Source organism: Podarcis liolepis (assembly GCF_965112155.1).
Source record: "Podarcis liolepis genome assembly, chromosome: 3".
NCBI lineage: Eukaryota > Metazoa > Chordata > Lepidosauria > Squamata > Lacertidae > Podarcis > Podarcis liolepis.
Genome location: NC_139557.1, coordinates 33603759 through 33627292, shown reverse-complemented (window position 1 = coordinate 33627292; position 23534 = coordinate 33603759). Strand labels below are relative to the sequence as shown.

At 45.8% G+C, this 23534-nt stretch overlaps 1 protein-coding gene across 4 annotated transcripts; it reads right to left on the bottom strand.

The window, feature by feature from the left end:
• Nucleotides 1-15626: 15626 nt before the first annotated feature.
• On the bottom strand, nucleotides 15627-22639 carry MYCN (MYCN proto-oncogene, bHLH transcription factor). 4 transcript variants are annotated; one of them, XM_083495979.1, is made up of 3 exons: nucleotides 22007-22639; nucleotides 19422-20345; nucleotides 15627-17141 (listed from the first exon to the last, which is right to left on the bottom strand). In XM_083495979.1, the coding sequence occupies exons 1-3, from the start codon at nucleotides 22179-22181 to the stop codon at nucleotides 16543-16545; spliced, it is 1698 nt and encodes a 565-aa protein (XP_083352105.1). In that variant the 5' UTR covers nucleotides 22182-22639; the 3' UTR covers nucleotides 15627-16542. The 4 variants fall into 4 exon arrangements, with proteins under 4 accessions (XP_083352105.1, XP_083352108.1, XP_083352107.1 ...); XM_083495982.1 differs by lacking the exon at nucleotides 22007-22639 and adding an exon at nucleotides 21578-21601; XM_083495981.1 differs by lacking the exon at nucleotides 22007-22639 and adding an exon at nucleotides 21179-21528.
• Nucleotides 22640-23534: the final 895 nt, after the last annotated feature.

The window sequence follows — 23534 nt, the reverse complement described above, 5'->3', positions numbered from 1 at the left end:
AAATCCAGCAGTACTTTTGGTGCTGTCCTTTACGATTATATGAACTGCCTGTAGACATTGAAAATTTAAACCTACCTCAGAAAAGTGCACAGAAAATTCATGGAAGGTAAAATAATGTGCAGTCAGTGCACAGAAATTTGAATGAGTCTTTCCCATCTTCAGTTTCTCAGGTGGTAAGGAAAAACAGCCTGAAGTAAGAAAGGTGTGTTTATGGAGGGGGGAAAGTCTAAAATGGACTTGCCTTACCCCCACATGCATAAAGCTCTCCTCCCTAATTGCACCCTGGTCTCCTGCAAGCCTCAAAACATCAATGAGAGTGTTATATGTGGTTAAGGCTGCAGGGCTGGATGTGTAGAAATATGTCTGGGCTTCACATTCCATCCATGGAATTGGATATGCTACTGTTAATCTCACCATTTTAAGGTGGAAAATAAAGTTTCATCACAGGCTGAAAATACAGCAGAATGAGGCATATTCAGTTCATGTGAGGTCCCGCCCCCCCTTCCTGTCTATAAGGGAATGGAAGAGAAAAATAAAACAGTACAGAGGTGAATACAACCTGAGCACATGGAAGAAACTTTAGAAGCTCTACCAAGCCTCAGAAGCTTCTGCAAGTCAAATCATTTCATCATCATCATCATCATCATCATCATTATTATTATACAAGAAGATGTAGACATCCCAAAAAACAAATTACAGAGAAAAAGTAACACAGTGTTGTGGAATAGCCCTTCAAGAACTTCCAGCTTCAAAATTCAGCTGGGCCAACTTCAAAACTCAGATGGGCTCTTTCTGACTTGGGATACATCTCCTCCTTCGCCTTGTGGTCCTCTCACAACCTCTTCTTTGTTCCATCTCTCAAGCCTGTACCAGTTTGGAAAGGAGATCCTCTCTCTCCAACTTCGTCTCCCAAGTTCTGCTTTCCTTCCTCCTCGAGATCTGTTTTTGTTCTGCCTCCTGTTTTCGGTTTTCTAACCATTTTTTCTTCCCCAAGAGCATCTATCTGGAGTTATATTTGGCCCAAGTTCAGCAGTTTCTTCAGAAACAACAATCTGACATCTCTCATGCCTAGAAACCTCCTAGATCGCTTCCACCTTTGGTTCTGATCTCTTTATAATGGACTCTTCCTGACCCTCCTGCATATTGTAAGCACTTGTCTTCATTTGGGGTGCCGCTGCTTCCTTTTGCAGTTCTGCGTGAAGCTCCTCATGAGTACAGACTGCTACTGTTGATTCTAAAGGTACTATTGGAGCTTTGGCTAAAGGACTACATAGGTTGTTTGGGAGAACAATTTTAGAAGTTGAGGCAGCCCGAGATCTAGTAAGACAAGAAGAAGAGGCGTCCTTTGCATTATCCTGATCCATTTGCGATTTTGGAGGCTGGAGACTAGAAGATGACTGAGTACTCTTTCTCATTGACAACCCAGGTTCAGTTGTTTCTTCAGAAGCAGCAATCCGACAGCTCCCATGCCTAGAAACCTCCAAGAGATGTTTTGTGTCCTGAACCCCTGGCATACCTAAGTCACTATGTCAAGTCCCTTGTCCTTGGGTTAATCCATGTGCCCAAACTCCAAAGGAAGCACAGTCCCACGGAGATCCTAGAGCATCCAAACTGAGGTCCATCAACATGGGCAGTTGAGCAGACACAGCTCTGCTTCCCTTTTATAGTTTGTCTGCTGATGGCAGCCCCTGGGCTTGATGAGGCATGTGACCCTCACCTGTTCCAAGCCTAATCCAGCTGAGTATTCACACCCCTCCTCCCAACAGCTAATGAGCCCCACCTGGCCAACTAGTGAGGTGGACTCACCATGAGTGGCTTGCCCCAGCCTCCTGGAGTGCCCCACCCATTGCTCCCTATGGCTCAGAGCCCGCTGTGTTTGTGGCGGGAGGGCCCCCTCTGGCTCGGGCAATGGGTCCTGCTGCTCTGGTTCCTGTGCACTAACCCCCATCCCCTCATCATCCTCCATCAACCCAAGAGTACTTCCTGCACCAGCCTCGCTTTCCCATCCCCGGCTTGCCCAGGTGCATCCCACTCCCGGCTACAGCCCTCGCTGGCACCCTCTTCCTCTTCTCCATTGCCCTGCCAGTTCAGTACACTTTGGTTCTGATCTCTTTGGAGCAGATTCTTCCTGATTCTCCTATATATTGCAGCAATTGTCTTGATTTGGGGTGCTGCTGTTTCTTCTTGCAATTCTGCACGAAACCTCTCTTTAGCACTGATGGCAGCTATTGGTATTGGACCTTTGGCTAAATGAATGCGTAGTTTCTTTTGGGGAGTGTCTGCAATTCTAGAAGTTGAGGTACCCCGAGATCCAGGTTCACTGGTTTCTTCAGAAGCAGCAATCGGACGGCTCTCACGCCTAGAAGCCTCCTAGGATGTTTCCAGCTTTGGTTCTGATCTCTTTAGAGCAGACTTTTCTTGGCCCTCCTGCATATTGCAAGCACTTGTCTTCATTCGAGGTGCTGCAGTTTCTTTTGCCAATTCTGCAAGAAGCATCTCTTTAATACTATTGCTTCTAAAGGTATTATTGGACATTTGCCCGAAGGATTACATACTGTAGGTTCTTTGGGGGAATGTGTGCCATTTTAGAAAGTTGAGTCAGCCCGAGATCTAGCAAGATGAGAAGAAGAAGTGCTCTTTGCATTATCCTAACTGATTTGCAATTTTGAGGGCTGGAGACTAGAAGATGAGCAGGCACTCTTTCTCCTTGACAACCTATGAATTTCGACCTCTTTCAAAGCAGAAATCAAAATGCAGGTGAGAAGCCGTCTACACCTGTCTCCCAAGGCAGCATGCTGCTTATCTTTGATCTCCGGGGTCCTTTCTAGTTTTCATTTGTTTGTTTTGACTAATTTTAATGTCAATTGGGTGAACAGTGCTACTTTTGCAACAGACAAGTAAGGAGCATATTTTTTACAAATCACATGATATATCTTAACTGGAGGACAGGTGCCGGGAAATCAGTTATTTCGGCTCAATGTGTATCTGATGAGGAAATTTGCAGATAAGCCCCATCTTACCCCGGCAATGTGATATTTAAAGCCTCTGTAGTTTTTGATAACCCTAAACAATCTGCACATCCAAATTGGGGAAGAGGTGGGAAAGCGATTTTTGCGACTTTCATCTAATGCTCAATCTCCTTAACTGGAGTCTTCTGGAAACGGGAGAAACCATTTGTTCCTGAACTTGCTTCTCTTGGCCCAAGACAGTGGATTCAAATTCGCCATGGAGTCATTAATCAAACTCTACACAGCCTTATTTTCAATAGAGCCAATCGTGAGATCAACAAGAGTAGCAAAGCATGGCACATGACTCACAGCATACAAGTAATAGCCACTCATGGTGATTCTAGGTAGTCTCTGCTGACCACTCAAGCAGGCTCCATTCACTTGCAAACGCTGCGAGTGAAGATGGGTGACCGCCATTACAAAGTACCATATTTACATGAATCTAATGAACCATCGAATCTAATGCGCTCCTCAGTTTTCAGAAGCTGGAAACCAGAAAAGTATCTGCTATGTCAGCGGTGTTTTTCAAGTTTGCAATCAAATCTAGTGCGACGTCCAATCTAATGCGCACCCTAATTTTTGAGATGTAATTTGGCCAAAAAGGGTGTGTGCATTACATTCGAGTAAATACAGTATCTTATATACCTCTCCCTACTTCCAAACAAACAAGCAGGCAGTCGATTGAACAGGCTTGTACTTTGTTTGTAGGTGGACGATAACAGTCAGCTGTGTACTATCTACAGTTCAAAGTCAGCAGGGGAGAGAGAAAAAGGGTCAGAAACAGCTTCCTTATCTCTCGCAGCACCAGCCGGCACCTTTGAGATTTATGCGCCCAGTGGCTTGCCTTCGCTCCGAAAACGCTACAACATCCGATAGCACGGTAGAGTTCATTAAAACTTAATTGCGGTTGGCATTACAGCTCCAAAACATAAGTTGTTGATAAAATAATTGTTTTAAAAGAAATTAAAACCCATTAAAACTCAATTAAACTCAGTGAAAATTGCGTTTCTACATTGCTTCAGAGCTAGCTGCCTGGTCGCCATCTTGACCAAAGTCGGATCCCAGATAGTGGAAGGGGTCTCTCTCTTGGGGAAGGGATGTAGCTCAGTGGCTAAGCATTTGTGGTGCATGCAGAAGGTCCCAGGGTATCAATGTGTCTAGTAGACATTGTGTTGAACTTGAATGCAGCAGTCATAGGTTACCATTACCACAATGGGAACGAAAATGGGCTTCAATTGCCGAAGCATATATACATACAGACTAGACCTCAGAAGTTGAGTGCAATCAAACTGCTTCCATACAAACACTTTGGACTACAAATCAGAAATTTTGAATGCACCTATATGAACTTAAGTCAAATTTAAAAATGCTTATAAAATTCTTTAAATAATGAATTTTATTTTATGGAAATAAAGTTGACGTTAAAAAAACAAAAACAAAACAAGAGTGATTGGGGTGCCATAAAATTAATTGCGGTAATTTTCTTGGCTAAAACTTGATAGCAGAATTGAAAAAAAGACCCTGTAATCACAAGAAGAGGAAGGAGGAGGAGGAAGAGGAGGAAAAAGAAGGAAAAAAATATAATACCCTTTTTAATTAAAAGAAATTTGTAACCAAAACCAATAAAAGAAACCATTTCCCCCACTTCATCATAAATTGCTATAATTATTATTTTTTCCTTGATAAAAATAGGAGATCCACACCACTCTGAATCAAAATGGATATTGAGCGATATTAAATTATTTTGTTGAACTTTCTCTAAATGATTCACTGCTTCAGATATGATTCAGAGCTTTAAATAGAGGCAGAGCTGACATTTCTCCTGCATCCAACACCCTCCGAAAAAATATCAATGTGTGCTACATAGCAGGAGTTAGCTATTCGAAGTATTACAGGCCATTGGGCGGGTAGACATCAGAGACTGCTGATACTGTTAACAACTTGTTTATTTATATCCTTTCAGAAGCCCTGCGGACTAAATGCCTACAAATGCCCGCACATAGCTGGGCTGCATAACTAGGGATGCAGATCACTTCCCCAACCATTCATCCTCCACCCACAGTACTTGTTCTAACTAGTTTTGTTTATCGACGAATCACCCGCTAGACAGCCATCGGGGGGGGGGGGGGATAAGAAGATGCTAGCAAGCCAATCTCAGAGCAAAGTTCCCTCAACTTTTTATACCTGGGCCACATTAGGTTTTTGGATTTCATTGAAACTTACCTATCTATCTGATTTTCTGAGTCAGCTACTAGAAGTCTCTCCAGCTGACATTGTACAAAATAACACAATTAATACTGACTCCCAGAACATCTCAACCCTCTCTCGTTCTCAGCCAGCCTGGGTGCAAGGACAGAACTCTTTCCTGAATACCAGTTAATTGTACACCAGGGGTCAGCAACCCCTCTCTCGTTCTCAGCCAGCCTGGGTGCAAGGACAGAACTCTTTCCTGAATACCAGTTAATTGTACACCTATCTGTTGTTGCACTTCATCCCTACTCCCTAAATTAAAATGATGACTCTATTAGTGCCACTGAGCCTCTTGGGCTTGCCGATCGTAAGGTGAGCGGTTCGAATCTGCGCGACAGGCTGAGCTCCCATTGCTCTGTCCCAGCTTTTGCCAACCTAGCAGTTTGAAAGCACACCAGCGCAAGTAGATAAATAGCCACCACTATGGCAGGAAGGTAAACTGTTTCTGTGTGCTCTGGCTTTGGTCACAGTGTTCCATTGCGCCAGAAGCAGCTTAGTCATGCTGGCCACATGACCTGGAAACCTGTCTGCGGACAAACGTCGGCTCCCTCAGCTGGGAAGCGGAGATGAGCACCGCACCCCATAGTCAAATTTGACTGGATTTAACCGCCAGGGGCCCTTTAACTTTACTGTGGATAAAATGGCAAAGAGAGGAGGTGGGAAATAAACCTTGCACTGTGTCTCTCTGAGATCACAAATATAGAGTGGTGGATTCATCCAGCAAATGGGAATTACTGATTCGGAGAACAGGGAATGGAAGCTGTCTACTTGTCCTGCTTTCAGTGCCCTCAGGCACCCATTGCCAACTTCGGAAACTTTTCTAATTGGCTACTACAACCCCCCAGGGTCCCTATTTTCCAGGGACAGTTCTGGATTTACAGAAGGTTTCTGAGTTGATCCTGGAATGTCCTGCTTTTCCTTAAAGGTAAAGGGAGCCCTGACCATTAGGTCCAGTCGTGACTGACTCTGGGGTTGCGGCACTCATCTCGCTTCATTGGCCAAGGTAATGTGGCCAGCATGACTAAGCCGCTTCTGGCGAACCAGAGCAGCGCACGGAAACGCTGTTTACCTTCCTTCCTATCTACTTGCACTTTGACGTGCTTTCGAGCTGCTAGGTGGTCAGGAGCTGGGACTGAGCAATGGGAGCTCACCCCGTTGCGGGGATTTGAACCGCGACCTTCTGATCGGCAAGTCCTAGGCTCTGTGGTTTAACCCACAGCACCACCCTGTCCCTATTTTCATCGGAGAAATGATGGAGGCAATGGAGTGATGCAGTCCCTGAGCCAGATCTAGAGGACTCTTTCTTCTCACTACAAAAAAGTCAGAAACCTGCAACCATTCTAGTAGATACCAGTATTTATTTATTCCCATATACACACATACAATGTATAGACTGCTCTACAGTGAAGGCCTCTAGCTAGCCTACAGGAATGAATAACATCTTCCTCTCCAGTGATTTTTAAAATGCCAGACCCTCCAAGTGCCCCTGTTTTCCAGAGACAGTCCCAGATTTACAGAAGCCGTCCCAGTTTCTGATTAGATCCCAGAATGTTCTATAAAGCGTTTGTGAAAACATTGGTCACAAATGATTAAGTGAAATCATCATTAAAAGTACAGTGGTGCCTCGCAAGACGAAAATAATTCGTCCCGCGAGTCTTTTCGTCTTGCGATGTTTTTCGTCTTGCGAAGCACGGTCCGTCGCAACTGCGCCTCTTCAAGCGGCTTTAAGAAAAAAGCGCAAGACATTTACGTCTTGTGAAGCAAGCCCATAGGGAAATTCGTCTAGCGAAGCAACGCAAAAGCGAAAAACCCTTTCGTCTAGCGAGTTTTTCGTCTTGCGAGGCATTCGTCTTGCGGGGCACCACTGTATACAACTTCTCCTGCAAGCATTTTTCTGCAAACTTGTTAGAGGTCTCAATTTCCCTATTATTGTAAGGAGAGCATCCTCCCTGCCCGCCCCCCTCAAATTGTAGAAACCCTGAAAGAAAGCATAATGCCGTATACCATATCTTTGGGTTACTCTGAGGAAATAGGAGGTCTGAGATGCAGACAATTGGAGGTCTTACTTTGTAAAGGAAATCTCGTCATAGCTCACTGCTCTTGGTTACTTGATATTCTCATCTATACTTCCGACCAAACATTAAATTACAAACCCTATCGATTTTCTGTTATTACGTGTGTGCGCACGTGCTGTTTTTTCTATCCTACAAAACTTTCAGCTACAAATAGCCAGAATGAAATAAAGGAATCATTTATTGCATCACATTTAGGACACCCTTTGATATAATTAGACATTGCAGCTGTGTGCACGCCATGCATTTGAAGCACATTTAAAATATCTGGCTTTTCCCAAAGAATACTGGAAACTGTCATTTAACCATCACAGAGCTACAATTCCCAGCACCCTGACAAACTACACTTCCTAGGATTATCTGGGGGAAGTCATGTGCTTGAAATGTGTTTGAAATGCGTGATATACATAGCCTAAGATATTTCTGGTTTTCCAACCATGTTGAATATCAATATTGTTTTCTTTCAATATTGCCCATTCAAATATTTCCATATGTAAACTTTAAGAGTACTAATAGGAAATGTAGTAGTATTAAGATAGCCTTTGAAGTAATAGTTCTCCACATTCTTACTTTATCTCCACAGAGTGACCTATCTTTAGCAGCCACAAAAATATTCCTTTCTACGCTTGATACGGCCTCTGAATCCCCCTCAGCCCATGCCCTGATATCACATGAACAGAAAATAACATTCTTTTGAGGATCAACACATACAGACTGTTACTGAAAACAACAGAGAATTTTGTGGATGCTTAAAGGCCAACACATTTATTGCAGCATAGGTTTTAGCGGACTCAAGACCACATGGGTCAGATGAATGAAGTGAAATTTCAGTAGGCTGTTAGTGCCTTAGTTTGGGAGTAAGCCTCTTTGGGTTTGTCCCAAGTCCAGTCCGCCTAGGATTGTAGCCTTACAGGGTTAGGCACAAGAAGTGAGCTGGAAACTACCCCTGAGCACCTTTGCATTCACTTCCCAGCTCCCAGCTTTGTACCTTCTCGCTTTGAATATGTTGCTTATTCCAGAAAGAAAAATGTAACATAGCATATCAACATTATTTTAATACTGGAAAATATTACAGGATGTTTACAGACACATCTTACTCCCCTGGTATATGATGCGATGCAGAGGCAGGAAGCTGCAGGAAAAGGCAGTAAATGCAAACTACAAATGAGCCCCCTCCCATTTTAAACAGCTGCTACAAAAGGAAAGGACAGAATTAGGCCTAGCTAAATGCTTCATGATTTGCCTGGTGAGGTCCAACCGCAACCTGTAAAACATGGGCTGGGATGAATCCAGAGATTTGGATGCACTAGAGGAAACCAAACTTATATACATTTTTGGCGGGGTGTGGGGGAAAGGAATATTTTGTTAAAGTTATTTAAAAGTTTTTTGGCAACTTTGGGTACACAATGCCCCTGCTTCCACACCATTCTATATTTAAGGTGGTCGTGTGTTTTACTATACAGTCGTACCTTGGAAGCCAAACGGAATCCATTCCAGAAGTCCGTTTGACTTCCAAAACATTTGGAAACGAAGGCATTGCTTCCGATTGGCTACAGGAAGCTCCTGCAGCCACTAGGAAGCTGTGCTGGATGTTTGGCTTCCAAAAAACGTTTGGAAACAGGAACACTCACTTCCGGGTTTGCGGCGTTCTGGAGCCAAAACGTACGAATGCCAAGCTGTTCGTCTTCCAAGGTATGACTGTACAGTCTTCTGTTTTGAAAATATCATCTATTTGAGGGCTGGCCTGTCCATGTCTGGTTTGAAATAAGGAACCATACAAAGGGAGATCAGAAGCCTTGAATTTGACCATCAACCGTGAGCAGTGCTGGGTCAGTTTGAGCAAGCCCGCAAGTCACCTGATGTCTTCCCCCTTATGGTATAGATTTATTGCGCTTCTATTTAAATGACAGAAATTGTTTCTCAGTTTACATCTCTGCTGCACCGTATGCAGTATTTTATGCAAATTTGCATCCTCTTCCATCCATGTTCTTGACAATGCAGATCCCCTTTTTTGTAGAACTGGCCACCCGATCTATATTCCTCATTAAAATAAATAGATAGGTAAGTAAATTACAAGGAAAGCTCTGCTTGAGAAAAGGTCTTGTCTCAAAAGGGGCAGTCCATCTCCTGGTACTGCTTGAAGCTGCCTGAACAAGCGCACAAAACCCACTGGTCCTTCACGTGCATTTTTGAATGGAACGCACTACAAAACAACACACATGAACTTTTCATACTCGATGGGCAGTTTCTATGAATGTTAGAGTGGGGGTGTTTCCGGCAGTGAGATATTCAGAACATCATCTGGGACAAGCCACGTTTTTAATTGCATTCCAAATAACACGTTTACCCTGTTTGGAATCGCAGTGATGGTCTACGAGAAGATTGATTTATGCCTTTACCAGGGGAACATCATAAACATTTCTAATAAAAAATACTTTCTCGGGGTCTCTGCCCCCCTGTCACATAATAAGTCGTACCTTTGTTGCTCCTGTTGCATTCTAGAATGCTGCATTGAGAACATTGGAAGCTTCCTTATACAGAGTCAGACCATCAGTAGTGTCTACAGTGGCTTTGCAGGATTTCTTTGCAGGATTTCAAGCAAGGAATCTTACCAACCCCTACCTAGACATATTATGGATCAAAGAAGGGCCTTCCCAGTTCTTTCACTGCTTTGTTTGTTCGCTTTTGTGAATATATAGTTACATATTTCTGTGAGTCACTCTGGCTATGCTTAATCAACTGCAAGGTGGGACAATTTTTTTTAAAAGAAACAATACTAGTAATACAAAGGTTTATGCACACGTACGTGTGCCAGACCTTCCAAGTGTCTCTACTTTCCAGGGACAGTCCCAGATTTACAGAGGCCGTTCCCATTTCTGATTTGATCCCAGAATGTCCCACTTTTCCTTAGAACGTCCCTATTTTCACCAGAGAAATATTGGAGGGCATGGTAGGACGTCCCTATTTTCAAATGAGAAATGTTGGAGGTTATGGAGTTATGCGACACACACACACCGGGCCAAGGAGATAAGTAGATAACCTTTAGAACAGTGTTTCCCAACCGGTGTTCCGCGGCACACTAGTGTGCCGCGAGACGTTTCCTGGTGTGCCGTGGGAGGGAGGCGGGCGAGTCGGGCGGCGAGAGGCGGGGCGGCGGCGGCGAGGAGAGGCCGCCCAGCGCGGGGCTCTCGCCGTCTGCCTGCCTGGCTGCCTGCGTGGCGCTGACGTCACGGGGCTGTAACGTGCCCCACATAGGCACACGCGGGGCGGCGAGCGAGCTCCCTCCCACATCCCATCGCCGCTCGCTTCGGCCGGCCTACTGGGCTGTCGCAGGCGGAAGGCCTGCGCATGCGCGAGGTTTTCGCGCCTTCGGGATTCCCTTCACGCCTTCCTCCTCCCGGGTCCTTGAGAGCGCGGGAAGCGGCAGCGCGAGACCGGCGTTGAGCCTGGTAGGTATTGCTCTTGCCAAGGCAGTCATTTGGGAAATGAAAACTTGCAAAGCAACCAGTTCAATCTGAAGTACGTGTATGCTTAATATCCTGTATCTGAAACCTGTTCTGCCCCCTCCCCCACACTTGGTGCCATTTTCATCTACACATGCAGCAGAGTAAGTTGACCCAGAATAGTACCAATTCAGACGGCAGATGGGAGAATGACAGTGCTGAATGCTTTCCCATGTAGAACAGTCCCTGCAAATAAAAACCTAGCATATTTGGAAGAGGGATGCTAGCCTAACCATTACCTTCTATGCTGTTACTATTTTTTTTTTTTTTTTTTTACATAAGTAAAAAGTGACCTTTCCCCATCTGGCATGGTGGTGTGCCTCGAGATTTTTTTCATGAAACAAGTGTGCCTTTGCCCAAAAAAGGTTGGGAAACACTGCTTTAGAAGATAGCTGAAGGCAGCCCTGTCTAGGGAAGTTTTTAAATGTTTAATGTTTTATTATGTTTTTATACATATTGGAAGCCACCCAGGATGTCTGGGGCAACCTGGTTAGATGGGCGGGGAATAATAATAATAATAATAATGACTTGGATGTCTATATTTTCATTGGAGAGATGTTGGAGGGTATGATGTACACACACACACACTTTGTATTGTCTGAAACAGAGTGTGATCTTTCACAAGTAGTTTTCTCAGTTCTTCCTTGAGGAAAGGGGGGTGGTTTCTTAGGTATCACCCCTAAACGCACCTAGCTAAGGAGCAGCGCAGATGGCAAGTGTGTTTCTGCCCAGTTCATCATGCTGAGACAATTAAGGAATCAGTCAAAAGGGGTGGAGGCTATCTTTATTCAGGATCAGACATAGGCGCTATAAAGCCCACTAAGAAACCAGACATTTCCCAGAAGGTTTACAGACTAGGTGTAAACCAGGATATCCACAAGAAGAATAGGAGGAGGAGGAGGAGGAGACAAGCTGAAGTGACAATAAAGCAATCCACCCTTTGCATAACAGCCCAGCATGCGGTTTGCTTAAACAGTAGAAAACACAAATGATTATACAGTCCCATGGGAGAGGAAGGGGATGACAACAAACTACCTAGTAACGGGGTGAAGTGAAGAATGGAATAGCGTGCAGCTTAAACACAGCTTGGTCCAGAAAATAGTTATGCTACGGTGCGATGATCTAAGTTGATCCAAACACATCTTTGAACGTCCTCCGTAAAATGTCGCAAATCGCCTCCTGAGTTTGTTCTGCCTGATTGCAAGTGAAATAGGGGTGAGGAGAGGGACCCCCCAAGTGGAATGTGGTCCAAAACTACAGGTTCTGGTGCAGGCAGAGGTGCTTCTGGAACAAGCCTACGAAGAGATGCCAGGGTTCTGGTTCTATTCTGCAAGGAACACGTGCGAGATGGACGTGTTGTGGCCTGTCACGGCAGCCTTAGATGTTCTGAATCCTTCAGCAAGCCAAGATTATTGGGTTTTCCACACCACCTTGGTGTACTCGGGAGCATATCAAGCTCAGAAGAGCAAGACCCTTGGGAGTCCTAGAAGTGGGTTGCAGGCTATTCTCATAGAGACTGAAGAGTCCCAGGCCAGTGTTTGATTAGCTTGGTGGCAGAGTGTCTCTTTTGCATGCAAATGGTCCCAGGTTCAGTCCCCAGCATCTCTGGGTAGCGCTGGGAATGTTCCTTATTTGAAACCCCAGAAAACCACTGCAAGGCATTGTAAACAATACTGAGCTAGATGGAGCAATTGCAGCCTATTTTCCAGGGATAGTCCTGGATTTACAGAAACCGCCCTGGTTTCTGATTTGATCACAGAATGTCCTGCTTTTCCTGCCCCTACTTGCATTGGAGAAATGTTGGAGGGTATGGAGTTATGCGACCCCCACAAGCCAAAGAGATAAGTAACTATACAACCTACAGAAGACATCTGAAGTCAGCCCTGTATAGGGAAGCTTTTAATTTTTTAATGTTTTATTATGTTTTCATATATGTTGGAAGCCACCCAGCGTGGCTGGGAGCAACCCAGTCTGATGGGCAGGGGAGTAATAATAATAATAATAGTGGAATAGGGCATCCCTATTTTCATCGGAGAAATGTTGGAGGGTACGCAATTGCCTTACTCACTATAGGGCAACTTTCTGCCCTATACAGAGTAAGGCTTTTATTAATTGTGCCTCTGGAGTGAAAAAATGTGACACACTGAGTATTTATTGCAGATATCATGAAGTATCTGTAGTATCTTTTTAAAAAAGAGATCTCCTTTAGCATCTTTTTAAAAAAACAACAACCAGGCTCTTGGATCCCTGTTTGAATTCATCAGCAAAGTGCTGCTCAGGTATGCTGCAAAACAGAGTCTCTAAGTGAAGTACAAGAAGTTATCCTTCAAGAAAATGACATGTGCATGGCCTAATACAACTCCACATAACATATGGATTCCCAGCTCCCATCCACTGGACCTTTGGCCATGCTGTCTGGGGTTTCCATCTCTGGCCTAATAGAACAGTCCCCTAGACAGAATTTTAGCAAAAGTGCAAGCCCCACTTAAATAAATTGAGAATTGAAGGTCAATGGAGGTTTCCCCACTTTTGCAGTCTGCTAACTGACCGTCAGAGAGCCTGCAGATAGAAATCTTGGGTCTCCAGCTGCAGTTCCCATGATTCCTGACCACTGGTCTTGCTAGCTAAGGATGATGGGAATTGTAGTCCAAAAACAGTTGGAGACCCAAGTTTGGGAAACATGCTCCAGGACAAGCATTGGGAACATGTGGCCTTCCAGATGTTGTTGACTCCATCTCCCATCACCCCCAGCCAGCATGGCCAATGGCCAGGGATGATGGGAACCGTAGTCTAATGTCTGAAGGGCCTCAGGGTCCCCACCCTGCTTTAAGGTAAGGAACTTCCAAAATTGTGGCCCTGCTAGTAGGAATACATCGCTACATGTCTTCAACCGGTCATTCATAATTAGCATAAAAATATTAAGTTATAAAATGGGTAACACTTTTTAGTGTCTTTTGGTATTCCATTTAAAAAACATCAGCATGAATAAGAGCCTAGCTGATTATACAGGGTTCATTTATACTTCCACTGCTGCAGTGGCTGTTATCCTGAAATAGCAACACCTGCCTACAGATTCCAGGATCTTTAGAGCACAATTATGCTGAAAAATCACTGCTGTTCCAACTGCACACAAGTACAATGAACTGTCATTCTCCTGAACAAAAGGTAAACAAACAAAAAAAATGTCCCTGTTTAAACTCAACGAGCATAGATGAACTTAGAAATGAATATACAATTAGTATAATTATTATTGGGGGGGGGTGAAATTTGAAGTGCCTATGTCCTGGATTCAGGCGATACAAAAACACTGCAAAATACAAAAGCCCACAAAAAGCTGTATTTGGCAGCACAAACTTCCTCGTTGTCAGAATTGCAGTTTTAAGGCACCCAGTTTACCCAAGCTAAGTTAGCCAAGCTACGTTTGAGAATCTGTAGAGTCTCGTTGAGACCTACTAATAAACAGGTTCTGGGTGCTTTATATTGTGGGCAACGCAAAGTTGCAAATGGCTAACTTGCTGTGGGGATCATCTCTGCACATAGGGAAGAGTTCAGATGTTCTTACTGAAGCACTGAGAAATCTTGAGGACAGCACCACTGTTAAGAGGAAAGCAGTTTCTTTTCTCAACCCGACTGGGCTTTGTGAGAAGTGTTTTTTTGTTATATGCCTGAAATGCTAGGCTCAAGAGCCACACTACTGTGGGAAGCCCAAAGGAGAAAGGGGTTGTGTTTCAAAATCTCTCGTTCCCACTGCTCTCCTTTCAGCAGGGCAGTCTTGATCCTGACCTAGAGTTCTAATCATGTGCAGTAAATACTATGAGCTTTACAGGCCATGTTCCATGGGCATGGCCAGGATTTTTGTTAAGGGTGGGGCAGGACTTTTGTTAAGGGAGGGGCAGAATCAGCATGATTGGTCAGTCGGAAGTTGAACAGAATCCGTTCCAGAAGTCCTTTCGACTTCCAAAACACTGGGAAACCAAAGTGCAGCTTCCAATTGGCTTCAGAAAGCTCCTGCAACCAATCAGAAGCCCTGTTGGATGTCCGGGTTCCAAAGAACATTGGCAAACCGGAACACTCACTTCCAGGTTTGCGGAGTTCAGGATCCAAGGTAAGACTGTATTGCTATTGTTTTACTTGATGGGGGGCAGCTGCCCCACCTTGGCTACGCCCAGGCCATGCTCCCAAGTAAACAGCCTGCCACCATGTGCGGGCTTCCTTAGGAGTAATCCCTACCAAAGTCAATGGGATAGCTATTGTAATTTCTTTTGTTATATTCAAATGCACATTCCAGAATCAGAATTGGTACTAAACAGGCTGACCAGAATAGCAATCCTAAATGCAGGAAGTCAAGGTCCAAAATCCCTATTGGCTAATCTGAGAATGGTCATAGGCAAAATATGATTCAGATAAACACAGTTCCTGTTGATTTTTAATTCTAAAGATCACCTGATGAAAATCTACATTGAACTCATTACCCCATGCCTGATCCAACCTCATATACCGGGCCTGGTCCAAAATCTAACTCTGTTTCTCAAACTTGAGTCGCCATCTGTTTTTGGACTACAGCTCCCATCATCCCTAGCTAACAAGATCAGGGATGATGGGAATTGTAGTCCAAAAACAGACCGAGACTCAAGGTTGGGAAGCATTGAATTCTATCTCAAGTTTGCTCAGCAAGCAATTTATTACAGGCAATACTAAGTTGTATTACATTTTTTGCAGGCATTATTTTCTATCAATGAAAGGGACGGAAATAACGTAGAGAAATGTCTATAAAAAGCAGCAAGTATAACACATCATTTAACTGCTATTTATTTTCATAAACATGAGGTATTTCAAAGTGCTATAAAGATGCAGCACTAAATGTACATCGTTGGAAGAAATTAAACACAGAACTTTGCAATTACCCAGTTCTATGCAACAAACATTAACAAATACATTAACTGGAAGAAACAGGCTAGGAAAAAAAGGCATATATAGTAAATTTTCTTTACAAAAGTTTTCTTAGTTCAAAAAAGTGATAAAGTAATATCTACTCAAAACTTTCCACAACCATTTTCATACGAAAATATAAGTATCAAATTTAGTTATGTATCAGCGTCATACTAAAGTATACAGGCAGTGTAAGAATTAGTACAGTACATAACAGAGATTAACAATATATTTGCATACAAAAACATGCTCCTCAAACATTGAGGTATTACAGTACTTAGGTATGAACTTCCAGTCTAATATTGGTAGCAAAAAGTCACCTCTCATAACCCAAGACATGTACAAAAGGCAAGTGTGGGTGTGTATTTTATTTACAGAGGTGTGGCTTGTTCCCCACTCTCTCCCCGCCCTCCCCCCCCCCCGGGTACAAAATGGTTTTGCCCCATAACACCTGGTAGAACATAAGCACCATTTAAAAAGGAATGAATATTTCCAAACTGAACTGGATGTCATAAGCAGATCCAAAGGCTCACAACAATGATAAAGAACATATACAGTTCTAAGAGGAAATACAAAAGGCATCCCCGTCACGGTTTGGCAGTCTCTTCCAATTCGGAGACTGGATTGAAAAGTAAAACCAACATTCTTAACGTCAAAAAACATAACTCTCTTTAAGGAATCAAAAATGTGCAAAGTGGCAGTGGCTGTCCAGATCAGACAATTTTAAAAAACGAAACAAAAAAACAACGCTGTTATTTATTTTTTTAATATCTCTTTTTTTTAGCAAGTCTGCATGTGCTCCAATTTTTTTATCAGCTGCTGTTGTCTGACTTGCAGTTTTTCCTTTTCTAGCAACAACTTGTGCTCCTCGGCGTGTAGCGAATGAACGTACTCGGTGGCTTTTTTCAAGATGACGACTTTTGCCGCCTTCTCGTTTTTCACCAGTTCCGGCACATGGTCCCTAAGCGTGAGGAAACTCGACCTCAGGTCGTTGCGCCGCTGGCGCTCCAAGATGTTGTGGTTACGCCGGCGCTCGCTGTCTTCCGAATCGGAGCTTCGGGGACTGGAGCTCTTGGCCTTGGGTTGGGTCATGGCTTTGACGGGACGGGGCGCTTCAGTTTTTAGCTTTTTCTGGGGCGGCACCTCCTCGCTTTCGATGTAAGGCGAAGGCGCGGCGTAGTTATGCTGCTGGTGAATAGGGGCACAGCGCTTTAGAAGGACTTCGTTTGGCTGAGTTCTCACGGAGGCAAAGGAGGTGGCGCTTCTGGGGCGCGTTGCAACCGTGAGGGTGGTCACGGCCTTGTAGGATGAGGACCGCCTCTTTTCCACGGTGACCACGTCAATTTCCTCGTCGTCCTCCTCCTCTTCGTCATCTTCATCTTTTAACACATCGGGGAGAGAGAGAAGAAACAGGGAGATGTTATCATCTCAGGAAAGCACACCAGAAGGCTCTCAAGCATTTAGCATTAATTAGCATATATGTGTACGAAATGAAAGCAATTCCCAAGGCAAATGCCCATGTATAAATATTTAAGCAACGCAAAAGAGGCAGTGGAAGCAGGGAAACAGCATTTAAAGGTAAAAGAGAAAGGACTTTGTATACATGTGCCTTAGAGGCTACATGCTATGCTATATAGTTCTGCAGGTCTTGTAACCAAGATGTAGCTCTAGATCCACAAGAAATAGCACAAAGCACTGGATTTCAAGCTGTGCAGGAAAGCAAATAAATTTGCAACCCAAATAATCATAGGAGGATGAAAATAAATCTGGAAACGAAATACCCTAATTTGCATTTTAAGCTACCAGTCTGTGCTCTAAATTGCACGGACAATACAAGCAGGCACACAATGCACATTAAATGTACACACACGCACATCTTGCTTGACTGAAAAGGGACTGGGAAACCAAACAATAGCTGGATTTGTTCTAACAGGGAATGCAGAGCTCTTCCAGTTGGTAGCCAAAGTTTTGGTTTACTGCCAGGAAGACAGCTGTTGGGAGGAAATGCTCCTTCACTCAAAGCTGTCAAGATGCAGACATGAAGGGAGCAGCGAGTGTTTTGAAACAGGAGGCTGTTCGTCAACTTTATGATTCTGGTCATAGGGATACTCTCATTTACATATGGGAAGCTGTGTTTATTACCATCCCTCTCTCCCACCAGGAGTGTAAATGTTTCACTTAACTTGTAGCTCAGCATTTTTTATTACCGCCCTTCTAAAACACCTGCTAAATTGCTGGACGATGAGGGAAAGCATGAATTTTTGATGCCTCGTGCAAAATAAACAATCCATGCCCAGCACAAAAGAGCAAATCGCTCTTGTGTTTTCACAATACGCTGTTGCATGCAAAACTTGTATATAGTATATATGGCAGCAGAAATGGAACCAGCTGCAGAACTGCAGTGATGTTTAGCATAAATATGTTGTAGGTTTGCAGATTTATTTTTTAAAATGAATTTCTTCCATCCATCCATCATCAGCACTGCAAAGTTTGTGTGTAAGGTAGGAGGAACCCATACAACTGTCTGGAACGGGAGTCCCCAAGGGAAACTTTTTTGATAAGAATAATGATCTGAGAGAGGCATGTACCCTGCCACCTACTGGTCAAGCTTTGTAATTTTCTAGCAGGGAAGCAATTAAACTCACCTACCAGTTTGGAAAGCCAGTCTAGATTATTATTTATTAATCTTTTTAAAAAATAATAATAATAATGCAAGCAGACTACATTCTACAAGCATTTTCTCCCTATGAAACAAACACAGTAGCCCTATGTATCCTGTCTTTGCAGAGCTCCTGGGCATAAATATCAGCAGCATTCATTACCCCTCCCTCAATTCCACAGGAGTCAAATGGCCTCTCTCGTTCCCGGTGTCTCCCCCTCCCACCTCTGCTTTAAACCTCTCTTTCCACCTTATTGCTTTGTAGCAGAAGGTTCACCTCGAGATCAAGCCACCTTGGGCATAGCTCAATTGGTTAAGAGTGCTGTACTGATAAATCGCCAAGGTTGCAGGTTCAATCCTGCTGCATATTCCTGCATTGCAGGGAAGAACCACAAGGTTCCTTCCAGCTCTAGAATTCTGTGAGTAACTTCCACTCAGTCTTACTATTACTGAGACATGACCTGAGATATACAGATCTGCATACTTTGGTTTGGTGTGTAAAGGGGGGGGGGAGGAGTAAGCCTTAGCTATGATTTGGATGCAGGAAGGAAAAGGTTACAGCCTGGGAGACAAAACAAAACAACCGGAAGATATCATTTCCTTGTTCTCTAGGTAAAGAGGCAGCTCTGTCCAAATGCACCAGCCTAATGGAGCTGGGATCATTCAACAGCGTTGGTGATCAGCCACCCAACCACTGGTGATCACCCACCCAGCTTCCTATCGATTCACAGAATCATAATCCTGAGGACCTTTAAGTCCAACCCCCTGCAATGCAGCTGTCCTATACGGGGATCGAACCTGCAACCCCGGGAGTTATCAGCACCCTGCTCTAACCAACTGAGCTATCCAGGCATAGCTGTCGCCACTCTGGCTGGTGGCACAACTGAAGCAAGGCAGCTGTGCTACTGTGCTGGCTTGCTGTGAGGGGCAGGGGGAAGAGCGTTGCAAGTCGAAACACACACCCCCTCCCAATGGAGCGGGAAAGCATGTGGCTATTTACCGGAATCGCTGAGCGTGTCATCGCCAGAGCTGCTGCCGGTCCGGCTGTCACTGGCTGCGCTTGGGTGGCAGCCGCTGTGCTGAGCAGGAGCCGCCACCCCTGGAACCGCCTCGCTGCCGCCGCCAAGGTTCCCCCGGATCCCAGCCGCTGCAGCAGGAGCAGCCGGCTCCCTCTTGTTCATAGGGAAGGGGAAAACCACGGCTGGATCCACGCACTCCGATACAGAGTTGTTCAGCTGCGCCTGGCTGCTGCTGCTGCTGCCATTGTTCGCAGAGCTGCTGGCGGTGGTGGTGGCGGCGGCGGCAGCAGCGGCGGCTGTAGACCCAGCTGTGGCCGGCGCGACAGCTGTTCCTCCTTTGCTCTGCGGCTTCTCGTTAGCCGCTGCCCTCTCCAGCTTCTCGCTGGCGGAAAAGCCGCTCCACATGCAGTCCTGGATGATGATGGCGTTCAGGTTGCTGTTCTCCCCCAAGCCGGTCTCGAAGGAGTCCCCTCCATCGCCGCCGCCCCACAGGTCCGCTTCCGGGGGCAAGAGCAGCAATTCCGAAGCCCAGTCCAGAGGGTCGGCGGTTCGGAACCCCCCTAGAGTCCCCGCCCCGCCCCAACTCGAAACGGGGGCTCCCCCGGGGGGGTTTTCTTGCAGACCTGCCGGGCTGGGAGACAAGGGAGGTGTAGGCAGTAGCTCGAACTTTTTCCAGATGTCCTCCCCCGGGGGAGCAGAGTCAGGACCGCACAAATAAAAATCATCTTCGTCCGGGTAGAAGCAAGGCTGCAAGGAGTCGAATTCAAGATCTGGGTTTTTACTGACCATCCCTGGCATCTCTGCGTACTTTCCTTCCGAGAAGAAATCTTGTGTTTTGTTTTTTCCCCACTTGGTGTGAAAGGAGATGCACCCCCCCCAATCGCCTTTCCAGGCAGGATCACAAACTAAGCAGGAGAGAAGTGGGAGGGGGGAAAAAACAAAAACAAATTAGACTTTAAAAAAAAAATCAGAAACACACACCTATCCTGTGATACAGTCCCACAGAAACAAAAGCTCTCCACCCACATACAGCAACAGTTCCCGGGTTTCTTCTACCTTCTGTAGAGAAACAGCAGGAAAATCTGAACAGGGCTATATGAATGTACAAGGACTTGTCTTCAACTCCTGCATGCTGCTGTCTCTCAAGTCTGTTCCTTGGGGCGCACCCCCTTCAATCCGGGGAGGGGAGGAAATGTTCACAGATGCAGGGAGAAATTCATCCAGCGGCAGACACCGTGGGGGGGGGGGGAAGAACCCACCCACCCTCTGGATATTCGAGCAAAGTAAGAGGAAGTTTCTGCCCTCTTTTGTCATCTGCAGGCTACGCAGAGAGAGGGAAAAGGAGGACGACGGATGTTGGGGGGGGGGAATGGAGGGGAGAGGCGCGCTCGGCGCTACTTTGCAAATTGCCATTCCGTTCACTCCCAAGCGCGCTTCCAGAAACCCACACGCAGAGAGGGGAGTAGGAAGGCGAACTAGGAAGTCTCCCAAAGCAGCAGCAGCATTATGCAACAGAATGAAATTCATTCACACACACCAACACAGCCTCTCAGTATAGGCGACAGGAAGTTTTTGCGCCACACTGATTGTGGGCAGGCAGGCTGGTTGGGGAGGAAGGGGGGGAAATATATATATTGCGCTGTAAATTGCGAAAAAAATTAAACAGAAAAACACTACAAGTTCCAACCCAGGCATCCACGATTTTGCAGGCATATTTTAAAACGGACAACACACGCACCGAAGCGCACCTCTCCATTCTGCGCGCAAAAAGCAGGATCGCGCCAGTCCAGACATGTAAAAGTCTGCAATAGGTTTCCACCAAAGCAAAAACAAAACAAAAACCCCGTCCATGCTGAATGGACGTCGCGGGCACCGGGATATTAAAGGAAAGCAGGGGAGGGAGGAGAGGAAAGCGGGGGAGATTTTCTCCCCCCCCCCTTTCTGTAATGAAGCCCGGGATCAATAGCAATAATAACTGCTCGGAACGGAAAAGCTTTCCCGACCGGAGCTCGCCGAAGCAACCCACACCGCGGATACGAAGCCATCCCAGCTGCTGCTCTCGCCTGCCCCGCCCCCCTGATCGCTCCCACTATTGTACACGAGAGATCGCCACTATTTATTATTATTATTATTTCACCTCCACCCAAGGCTTGCTAAATTTCTTCGCGCGGAACGCAGCAAAGGGCACAAAAGCGCAGACGCGCGCAAGCTCCTCGCGCAGCCACATCAACAGTTTTAAGCGCGCGGTGGGAGGGCGGGGGGGGGGAGGCGGCGGAAATAAATAAAAATAAACCGCAGCATGGTTGGCTTGCGATGAATGAGGGAAACAACAAACAACAACAACACACGCATAGACAACGCGCCAGCCATCAGGAGACACTAGGTATCCTTCCAAACAAACAAAAACAAAAAACAAAAAAAAACACAACACAACACACCCAACGGCACCCCACCTCTCCAAATTGAGGCTTGGGCTGCATCGGTTAAGACAAGATTTTATTCTCTTCTTTTTTCCCCCCTCTCCCAAGTGGCTCTTTTTGCGCGCGCGCACCCGGGCACATCTTACCTGCTGGATGGCGGTGGCTGCTGCACGGAAAATGGGTGGGTGCGTGGGGGGCGAGGGAGAGAGGACTGGGGGTGGGGGGCGCGCGAGTTAAGCCCGAGGATGTCCTTGCACTTTCCAGAGCACCAGCAAGCCCGGTCGACCCCCCCACCCTCCAGCCGGGCTTAAGCCTCCGCATCCACCCTTGCTTGCAGACAGATGACTGTCACTGAGTGGGCTTTGAAGCTCTTGTATGTTATTAACTACCCAAGAAAAAAAAATCAAAAAAATCCTGACACACCCGGGGAGGGAAAAGGGGGGGAGTGGAAGAGAGAGGGAGAGATCCAGCCTTAACCCCACCCCCCTGATTTCCATAAAAGCAGGGGAGGTGCCAGGCATTTGGCGCCAAAATCCCCTCTGCTTCTTCTTTTCTTCTCTTTGCAAAGCGGCGGCAGGAGAGGCGCTTGCAAAAGAAATGCAAAGCCGCCGACGCGCACTCCCGCTGGGTTTTGCTCCGCCGCCTGATCGTGGGTGGGTCGCGCACTTTGCAAAGGAGAGGAGGCGTCTCTCTTTCTTTCTTTCTCTCTCCCCCCCCCCCGCACCACCAGTTGGCAATGCCAACCGACCTGGTGGATCTAGGTGCAAGTTTACTCGGGAGCAAACCTCGCAGGGAGCAGCTCCTCATTGAAGATAAACGCCGTGCGTGACAAGCGCCCGCCTCCTTCCCGGTGTCATCCTGCCCTCTTCCACCCCCCCAATGTATTTTATTTTAATTTTTTGCACAAGATTTTTATTTTATTTTGCAAAGCTTCCGTTCAGGCGAGGAATTTTGCAGAAGGAAGCAGGGAGAGAGAGAGGTGGTGGGTGGGGTGGAACACGATAATTGCCTGGGCTTTGTCTCAGGCTTTGTTGCAAGTATGCGTTGACCTGGGATTGCGTAGTACGGGAGAAAGAGGGAAGCTGCAGCTTCTTCGTCCTTAAACGGACAAGTGCCTGCGGAAGAGGTTTACCCTGGGGCTGCTGAGGGTAAAATAAATAATGCACCCCGCCTCCCCAAATTCCCCGAGCCTCTCCAGTTGTGTACATCCGTCTTTCGCCCCCCTCCTTGGCTTCCGACATTGTATATGAATCCTGCACAACGGTTGCAGGACAGAGCAGCTTCGCTCTGCAAAAGGCGACCCCTCGCGGATGCAGAAAGAGAAGCAAGCGTTCTGAACAATATCCGAGCGTAGGCAAACGTATTACATGTATGACCTCACCCAAGCTAGGTAAACATTGCGCGAGCAAGAGGTCCCGTTCTCCTTTTTTTGTTTTGTTTAATTTTCGTTTATTTATTTAGATTATTTACAACCCGCTTTCCGAATGGAATTCGCTGAAAGGGCACATGCGTCTGCACACGGAGACAAACAGTTAAAAGTGCAATAAAATCAAATGGCAAGATAAGAGAAGAGGCAAATTGGAAGCACATGACATTAGAAACTGCTGCTTCAAAAGAGAACACTCACCTAAGGTTATAATCCTGCAGAGGCTTATTCAGGAGTTAAGCCCCACT